General features: G+C 56.7%; 1 protein-coding gene and 1 long non-coding RNA gene across 2 annotated transcripts; one reads left to right on the forward strand and one right to left on the reverse strand.

Annotated features, from left to right (window-relative positions):
- Positions 1-2,044: 2,044 nt before the first annotated feature.
- On the reverse strand, positions 2,045-4,006 carry LOC104986099. The gene is made up of 2 exons (XR_825000.1): positions 3,950-4,006; positions 2,045-2,310 (listed from the first exon to the last, which is right to left on the reverse strand). It is a non-coding gene; the product is annotated as an uncharacterized LOC104986099 (long non-coding RNA).
- Positions 4,007-4,099: 93 nt separating this feature from the next.
- LKAAEAR1 (LKAAEAR motif containing 1) lies at positions 4,100-5,898 on the forward strand. The gene is made up of 4 exons (XM_010836536.1): positions 4,100-4,139; positions 5,054-5,454; positions 5,575-5,697; positions 5,785-5,898. The coding sequence occupies exons 2-4, from the start codon at positions 5,062-5,064 to the stop codon at positions 5,842-5,844; spliced, it is 576 nt and encodes a 191-aa protein (XP_010834838.1). The 5' UTR covers positions 4,100-4,139; positions 5,054-5,061; the 3' UTR covers positions 5,845-5,898.
- Positions 5,899-9,034: the final 3,136 nt, after the last annotated feature.

Below are 9,034 nucleotides of genomic sequence, written 5' to 3' on the forward strand. Positions count from 1 at the left end.
CCCAGAACACTGCCCCTCAGCTAGGCTCCCAGGGCTGGTGAGCCAGAGTGGGCTGGCAGGTGGGTGAATACATGGCAGGGCCCCTGCCCAGCCAGCCCCTAGCAGATCAGAACCTCATAAACAAGCAGGATGTCTGACTGTCCAGTGTGCCCCTGGGCCTCCTGTGTGCCAAGCCCATCATGAGCACAAGCTCGTCCATCCCCACTACCCCTGACCATTGCTCTCAGCATCCCTGTGTGCCTACAAGAGAAGTAAGCCTCAGCTTCTCAGCAGTATGAAGCCACCTGTCGAAGTGGCAGAGAGAGGGTTCAAACCCAGGTCTGTCTGCCACTTAGAGACCCACCAAGGGCAACTCTGCCACAGCTGAGTCCCAGAGAAACATTTGGGCATCATTCCCTCACAGCCTGGCCCCCAGCACCCACACCACTGAACATGCCTCCTTCCCAGCACTGGGGTCACATGTCATACGGGTGACCCCTGAGCAGAACTGCCAGCTCTACCCAATCATGGGGTCGTTCTTCCTACCCAGGCTCTGCCCACACAGCCTGGACCCTGTTTGGAGCATGTGGTTGCTAGGCAACTGGCAGCAACGTTGCTAGGATACCTGGCAAATCAGGAGAGGACAGAGCAGATACCCTAGGACTCAGCATCCCAAGCTGTCCCAGGATTTCTCTCTAGATCTTCACTGCAGTCAACTCAGGGACACATGTGGAGACACAGGGCACAACCACAAAGGCAATCAGGACACAAAGACTCACAAACACACACAAAGATGCCCATACAGGCACCCAGGGAAATGCACAGACACAGCTAAGTGCTCAGAGATGCACAGACATCTTTGACCCACAAACACATGGGCCACAGCCACGCAAACCCATACCAGGGTGCATGTGAAGCACATGGTAGACACGGGAGAAGAAACAGATCAAGGCCTCAGACACCCCCGGGACACGTACATGCATCACATTCTCCAGGCGAAGCTTGAAGCCCGTGGGAGCCCGGCAGGGCAGGAAGCCAGGGGGGCTCAGCCTCCTGCAGCCTCCCCAACTGAACTGGACTCCCCAAGGTCTGAGTAGCCAATCCCCTTCCACCCCCCACTGTCTGGGCCCACCTGGCCGCCAGCTTCTGGAGATGCATTTCCTAATGGCCTTCAGCGTGAGGTAGGGGTTGAGTAGAAGGCTGCTGTGAGGCTGAATGTGAGTTCCGGTCTGGACAGACCTCCCAGGAAGGCGAATCAGATGGAGAAAGCACAGAGGGTGGTTGCAGGCTGACACCCGGCCCCTCACAGGGCAGTCTCAGTCCAAGGACAGGGTGGCGGGTGGCCAGGCTGGGGTGCTGATGACATCCCCTGGAGATGGCAGCCCCCCAGCGCTGGACTCTGGAGTGTTCTCACAAAGGGGGCTGGCCCAGGAAATGGCCTTGTCTTTCTGGACCCCTGCATAGCCAGGATGAGACACAAAATGTATGTGTCATAGGTGGGGCAGCAGGGAACACGTGAGCATTTGCCTCAAAGCAAGACAACCCCAAACACACACACCACACGCAGGCAAAACAGAACACACAGGGGCACCAGGGATAGCCCAAGACACACAACTTCCACAAATGACAGCACCGACGTCCACAAGTGACAGCCTGACCAGGGATGCACGTGGAGGTCACAGGCATTTGGGGCAGGACACAGGTCCCAAAGTGCCACTGATACCCACAAACACCTCACTCTTGCGCCAGGGCCCCAGGCCCATCAACACCAGATGGCACACTGGCTGCTGCCCCTTGGTCCCCACATGTCTCACCACCCCTGAGCAGGGCACAGGAATCAAAGCACAGTTGCTGGTAGCCTCCAGGGAATTCAGCCATCCCCAGGGAATTCAGTCACCAGACTAATTGTGCTGTTAAAAGGTAAAAGGATTTTCATAATTCTGGGCTTCTTCATAAAATATTACTTTTCCCTTGTGATCTTAACTTCTTAATATTTACATACAGTGACAGAGAATTGTAGGTTTGCAATATCATGTTAAATTTTGCAGCCATTTAATAATACTTATTAATATTATTTCCAAGTTTTATTTTCAGGCCTTAGACCTCAGCAGTTCCATCTGCCCTTGACAAACACAAGACCTAGACACAGAAACAAGCAGGAGATGTGGCAAGGTATCTCACAGTGGCTGGCCCAGACAGCAAGAGCACCTCCCATCCCAGGAGAGTGGGGAAGATGGTGGAGAAGTAGGAAGAAGCTCCACTCAGGAATGTGAGCTCTGCCAGCATCGGGCCCCCTCGGGAATCAGGAGAGAGTGTCCAAGGTTCTCAGTCCTACAAAAACAGAGGGAATCCCTTCTTGCAGGAGATTGTGCCCATTCTCCACACCCTACATCCACACCATAACTCCCTGGCCTGGACCCAGGGAAGCTGAGAAGAGGGCCCAGACTTCTGGCTCAGAGAACTCCCTCCCGGGGGAGCACCAAGTAAGGGCTAGAGGTGGTCCCAGCCTGGGTTTCATATGTCCAGGAGGACTGCTTGAAGGAGGCAGCCTGCTAGGTCAGCCTGCCTAAGCCCTCACTGCTTCTTCTGGAGCCCAGAGACGTTTGTCTTCAAAATCCAGCAGGTGTAGAGTCACGGATGTAGAAAACAAACTTGTGGTTACCAGGGAATAAGGGGGGAAGAGGTGATAAATTGGGAGATTGGGACTGACACGTACACACCACTTTAGAAAAAAAAAGTGGATATATGTATACGTATAACTGATGGCTTTGCTGTACACCTGAGACTAACACAACACTAAATCAAGTACACCCTAACAAAATTCTTTTTTTAAAAAGCAGCAGCAGCAGCCCCCAGGTGAAGCTGAATCCCAAGGCCTAGTGTGTTTGTTAGTCGCTTAGTCCTGTCTGACTCTGTGACCCCACAGACTGTAGCCCACCAGGCTCCTCTGCCAATGGAATTCTCCAGGCAAGAATATTGGAGTGGGTTGCCATTTTCTTCTTCAGGGGATCTTCCCAACCCAGGGATCAAACCCAGGTTTCCTGCATTGCAAGCGGATTCTTTACCATCTGAGCTACCAGGGAAGCCCTATCCTAAAGGAACCAGCCCAGCAGCAGGAAGGGGAAAGTCCCAGGGACAGCTTCTCATAACTTGGGGGTGGGAAGGATGGACTGTTCCATGCAGCTTCAGGAAGGGGGTGGACGGCATGCCAGCTCTGGAGATACGGGGCTACCGAATCAGAGTTTACCCTCTCACCGGAAGCCAGAGCAAACTTTCAAAAAACAATGGGAATGGTCAACAGCCTCCTTCCAAAAGGCCAGAACCCCAGCTGAGACCCACCCCCCACCCAAAGCCAAGACAGTCCCTCCCCTCAGGGGCTCAGGTCATGACCTCCCAAAAGGGCACCATCCACGGGCCCAAGTAGACAACCAGGAATAAAAGGGAGAGGCATGTCAGCACTGTGGGAACCACCTATACATGAACAAATTATGGATCTAATGCACTAATTCTGGCCTAAGGTAAACTGGAATGAGTCCATGGATTAATGAATCTGGAATAAATTGATGAGTACATGAACAAATTAAAGAATCAAATTAAGTGAATCAGTTATAAAATGTTATGAAACTCATAAATACATAGATAACAGGAATCTAGGAGCCAGGACCCAGAGATTCAGGGTTCATCAAAGCCTGAGTCTTAGTCTTAGACCCCTAGACCCCAAACTTGCCCAGGGAGAGGGGAGAACCCCGTGTTCTGCTGTGGGAGGCCTCTAGGGCCACGTAGAGGGGAAAGGGGCTCAACTTGGAAGGTCTCCTCAGAGCTGCGCCCCTTAACCCCAAAACTGGCCAGCAGACAGCTCTCCAGCCAGGAAGCTGAGCCCACAGCCCTGGGGCACTCTGGGGCTACTCGGAAAACACAGAGCCCGCACTCTGTCTGGAAAAGCTGTGGTCATCTCCCCCAGGGTCCTTACACCTGGGAAGTCCCTCAGCGCAGGTGTCCAGGGCATCTTCGCTCTTGGACCAATGCTGTAACTGCGCACCTTCCGAGGGGTCGCCCCGCCCCCGCTGGCATGGGGGAGGGGCGGGTCTCCTGGTTACCCAGCAACCGCGTCAACAAGTCCCTGAGAGTCCGGGCTGAGTTGGAGGTTCAGATCCGAGAAGGTGGAAAGTATGGGGTGTGGGGACGGGATGCAAGGGCTAGGGGCACTCCACTGCCCGCTGCTAAGGATGGGGTGAGAGAGGGAGCGGCCGTCAGCCTCTGTCCCAGTGTGGGCCGGGAGCTGGCCTGGGGTCTGTGGGATGGGCTGGGTGAGGAAAGGAGCCCTGAAGGGACTTTCTGGGTATTTCCCTTTCCCACCTCGTGGGCCCTCCCTCCCCACCCCCTATCTCCTCCCTGGGCTCCACTCTCCTTTACCCCATCTACACCCAGAGGGGACAGACTGGGAGGATGGCATCTCCCCCACAGCAAGCCAGCTGTCCACTGGACTCTGAGCCTCTACCGCACACAAGTGAGACCTCTTACAGACAAACTGACCCACATAAGAAAATCAAACACACACACACACACACACACACACACACACACACACACACACACCTCTCTCCCAGAAAAGCATGAGTCGTCTGTTCAGATACAAGGAAGACCCACAACCTGTATCTCCAGTCCCTAACACTAAAACAGATGGGCCTAAGGCCAACGCAGGTGGTGGGACTAAACACAAAGAGGGTCCCAGCATGGGGAGTGTCCACCAAGCCTCATCCAGAGCAGTCTCAAGCCGTCTCCACCCCTGGTCAGTGCTTGAGGTCAACTCAGGGGTCTCAGCTTTTTCTCACTGGACAGAGAGACAGTCCGAAGGGAGTGGATCAGAAAGTTCTAGCGGACTGCCTGAGTGAGTAGGAAGGCTGAGCTGACTGGGACGTGTGCGAGGTTGGGGTAAAGGTGCAGAGATCACAGGTCCAGGCCCTAAAGTGGGTTCCGCAGGGTCCAGAGGGGCCGGAGCTGGGCGCCCAAGGTGGGTCCAGGTCAGGCCAAAGAGGCAGGGGGCAAGGGCTGGATGTTGTCTTCCCTCCACAAGGCTCGAGGATGCAGCCGGAGCCAGCGAAGGAGACCAGGAGGAGGGGCCCGCGGGAGCGAGCGAACAAGGGCGCGCAGGGAGCAGGGGCCCGCGTGGGGCGCGCCCAGGCGGAGCCCCCCAAGCCGGGCTGGGCCCTCACGCTGGAGGGGCTGGCGGCCATGCGGCCCGCGCAGCGCCACAGCCACCTGCTCTTCGGCGACCTGCTGGAGGACGTGGGCGCGGCCACTTGCCTCTTCCCGTGCGAGTCAGCGGAGGTGGGGTACCGCATGCCGGACTCGCGTGCGTGGACGCTGCCGCTTGAGCCACCCGCGCAGCGCCAGGACCGGCTCCTCGGCGTCCTTAAGGCCGCCGAGGCCCGCGGCCGAGTCCGCGCGCTCCGGCTGCGCTACGCCCGCATGCGGGTGAGGCAGGGACGGGGCCTGGGCGGGGGGAACTGCCAGGACGGGAGCGCTACAGGCCAGGGGGGGCACCCGTCGTCGCTAAGGCTCCGCAACAGCCCAGCCCCGACCCCGATCCCGCAGGCGGAGGAGATCTCGCTCCTCATTCAGTGCCAGAGGTCCGCGCGCGCCGCCATCCGGCTGGAGCTGTTCCTGCCGCCGCAGCTGAAGCCCACGAGGATCCCAGACCCCCTGGACCGGCAAGAGGTGCCCGCGAGCCCGGGAAAGGGCGGGAGGGAAGGCCCGCCCGCCCGCCTCCCTACACACCGGTCCCAAGCCCCTCTTCCCCCGCAGAGGAGGCGCGTGGAGACCATCCTGGAGGAGAAAGTCCACGGCAGCATCTTCCCACGTTGACAGCGACCCCACAGCGCGAAACCGCGCCCCACCCTCCTACATAAAGTCTCATTTCCCAACCACCCCCTGGTCTCTACGCTTCCCCTCTCTAAGTCCCCCGGCGGCGGAGGGAAGGGGTTAGGATGGATGCTGGATCTCCCACACGGGACATCAGGGTACACAGGGTGCGGCTCCTTCAACAAAGTGGAAAGATGCAAATTGGCGGACATCAGATTAACAGCGGGCAGGGACATTCCTAACCCCCCAAATCCCATGCTGCCCCCAGCAGGCAACCTGGTGCCCTGTGAATTCGTGGGGGTCTCCAGTCTGGCTGTGCCAGGAAGAAGAGCCTGGCTGGGCAAGAGTTGCAACCCCAGAAGTGAGGGCAACCTCAGGGAGAAAGCAGGACCCCTAGACCACAGGCCATTCCATCAGAGGGTCAGAGAGGAAGCTGACGTTCTGGGCAGGAGAGTGACTGCAAGAGCCAACGCTGACCTTCAGACAAGAGCCAACGCTGGCCTTCGGACAGTCAGCTCTGTCTAGGAGGGTCTTCAGAAGACAGGGAGACTGGGGAAGGGGAGATCTCCTAAGGCAGACCTCTGGTTCTTGTTGTTGAGTCACTCAGTCATGTCAGACTCTGCAACCCTGTGGACTGCCGCACGCCAGGCTCCTCTGTCCTCCACCATCTCCATGAGTTTGCTCAAATTCATGTCCATTGAGTCACCCAGATAGAAAGTCACTCTTGGTTTTCCTTTCCATCCTGATAGTCCCTCTCTGCCCCTTTGATTCCCCCTTACTGGAACACACACACAGAGGACAGGAAGGACACCACCCCTGTCCCACTCTGACAAACCCACATCCTGCAAAACCTCTGGATTCCAAAGAACATCTGGACAAAGTTTCTGGACAGATTTCCCCTTCAAGAATTTACTTTTCTCCCCAACACAGACTCTTTGCAGAGCCTGGGATTTCTCTTAGCCGGCTGTCCTTTTTCCTCCCTCTCAGCAGTCCAATGGGTTATCACAGAGGTGGGGGCCTCACACAAGGCCATCCCCTGCCAGGAGACTCCAGCAGAGTCACCAACCTGCAGCAGAGAACTGGTCCTAGAGGGGTGTGCCCTCTACTAACAGAGGCCAGAGCTGGGGTCAGCAAGGAGTCCTGTTTGATGGCAGCCCCTGACCGGACTCAGGATGGGGACCAGAACCCTCTGTGTCCCCAGCAAGCCCTAACCCCAACCAGGACACTTGGCCAGTTCTGAGCTGTTGCACCCTTAGCCTTGATCCAAGCCAGAACTGTGTGGAACTGAAGTCTGGAAGCTCCAGGAGAGAGGAGGGAGCTCTCTACAGGAGGGTAGGCAGAGAGAATAAGGAACAAGGGAGAGAGGGTGACTTGGGCATGGGACAGAGCAACAACCACTTACCTGCTGACACGTGCAAGATGCCAACTAGCCCTGGCTCCCCTGGTTAAGCTCCCTGCGTCTGAACCCCAGCATTCCATCTCTGGGGAAGTGCCAAGCACTGGAATGATTTCATCTGTTTAGTAAAAGCACATTTTACTTCATCACTCCTCTGAGCCTCCATTTCTTTATCTTTAAAAAGGAAGCCTTAATGACCTCACATGGCATTATGGCCCCAGGTAAGTGCTCCATAAGAGAAGGGTCACTCTAAACAGGCAGGCACTGAAGGGCAGAGGACGAGAGAGGTGCACACAGCCCTGAGGAGCCATCCAGATGAAGGCTCCACCCTTCACCTGGAGCTCTGCACCAGGTGGGGGCTGGGACAGGGGGTAACTTTGATCATCCCACCAGGAAGGCAGCCTTGGTCTGAAGAGAATACCTGGGAAAGTGGTCGAGGACATTGCTGCAGGGCCTGGAGGAGGCTTCTGCTATGAGAAAGCAAAGACTGCAAGCCACAACCCAATGACTGGAGGCTATAAGGGATTTGGGTTGGGGGGGGGGTCCCCAGGGCTGGGAGTTCATGCTCTAGACAGAGGGTCCTGGGTTCAAATCGCACCCCCAGTGTTACCCCAGGAGAGAGGTACACCAACCCCCACCACATCCAGCTGCCCTACACGTCTCAGGATGCAGGTGGAGATGCCATGTCAAGCATCACAGCATGAGCATGGCTGTGTGGCCTGGACTAAGTGTTGGCCCATCTTTGAAGGCCTTACCTCCTGGGACTGTTATCTAGGTTATATAAGCAGCAGCCACCTCCCACCTGGGTAGGCTTCTGGCCTCTGCTCTGGCCCAGCCAGCCTGTCAACATGACAGCCAAGCCCTCTGAGGACACAGCATAAGAGGGCCCCCAGCCTGCGGGGCCTCTCCCTCCTCCCTGGCCTTGGCCTGCACTCTCCAGCTCAGCTCTGCCTAGCTGCCCTACTGGCTCCAGTTCTATCCTTTGCCAAGCAAGATGCAGGTCTGAAACACCCGCTCTCTGCTCTGTGGTTCTCCTTAGCCCTCCTCACCTCTCACCCAGTCTGCGAGTCTATTTCTTGTCTGCTCCGCGGCTGGTCTGTCCTGCCCACTGCCAGGTCCCAAGGCTGACACGTAGAGAACACCCAGACATTCGCAGGATGAAGACAGTTGTAAACTCCCCCCTTCCCTTTATATCCCCAAGAGCGCTGAAAAACGTGAGCATGTACAACTTTGTGCAACTGGAAGGCATTTTGTGAGCAGGCCCGGGGACCAAGGGACAGGAGCTGTACACGCTCTGAGGCTAGGGGACTCAGACACTCTGCAGACCACTTCCAGAGCAGGGTCAGGGCCGTCCAAACACGGGCCCAAAGCATGCTGGGATAAGGTATTTAACTCATCGAGTCATAAAATACGAGATTTGGCCAAAGAGAAGAGACAGGCATTCCTGGCAAAGGGGAGGGTGTGGCTTTAAACTTTAGAACATCTTGGGGCAACTGGAGGGGTTGAAAGGGACTCAGCTGGCCACATGGACAGGGACTTTGGATATAAGGACAGCCCGGATATAAGAACCATTGCCCCCCACCCCACCCCCAGTGGCGCTGCAGCCCAGGAACCGCCTTCCTTGGGAAGGCCCTACAGCACGGTGACTGACAGCACGCCCTTAACCGCGTTTCACAGCTAAGGATACTCAGTGTCAGAGAGCCTAGGGACGGCCCAGGAGTGACCACGGGGTCCAGTCCTTTCAAGCCGCCTCTCCCTTCCTTAAGAGGGGCAAGCAGCCTATGCAGTCGCCCCCTG

The sequence above is a fragment of the Bison bison genome, unplaced genomic scaffold (genome assembly GCF_000754665.1).
Source record: "Bison bison bison isolate TAMUID 2011002044 unplaced genomic scaffold, Bison_UMD1.0 scf7180017864063, whole genome shotgun sequence".
Classification (NCBI taxonomy): Eukaryota; Metazoa; Chordata; class Mammalia; order Artiodactyla; family Bovidae; genus Bison; species Bison bison.

Coding starts and splice junctions, on each gene's coding strand:
- LKAAEAR1 (XM_010836536.1), top strand. CDS start 5,062: ATGCAGCCGGAGCCAGCGAAGGAGACCAGGAGGAGGGGCCCGCGGGAG. Junction 5,455..5,574: donor TGCGCTACGCCCGCATGCGG/GTGAGGCAGGGA, acceptor CCGATCCCGCAG/GCGGAGGAGATCTCGCTCCT. Junction 5,698..5,784: donor ACCCCCTGGACCGGCAAGAG/GTGCCCGCGAGC, acceptor CTTCCCCCGCAG/AGGAGGCGCGTGGAGACCAT.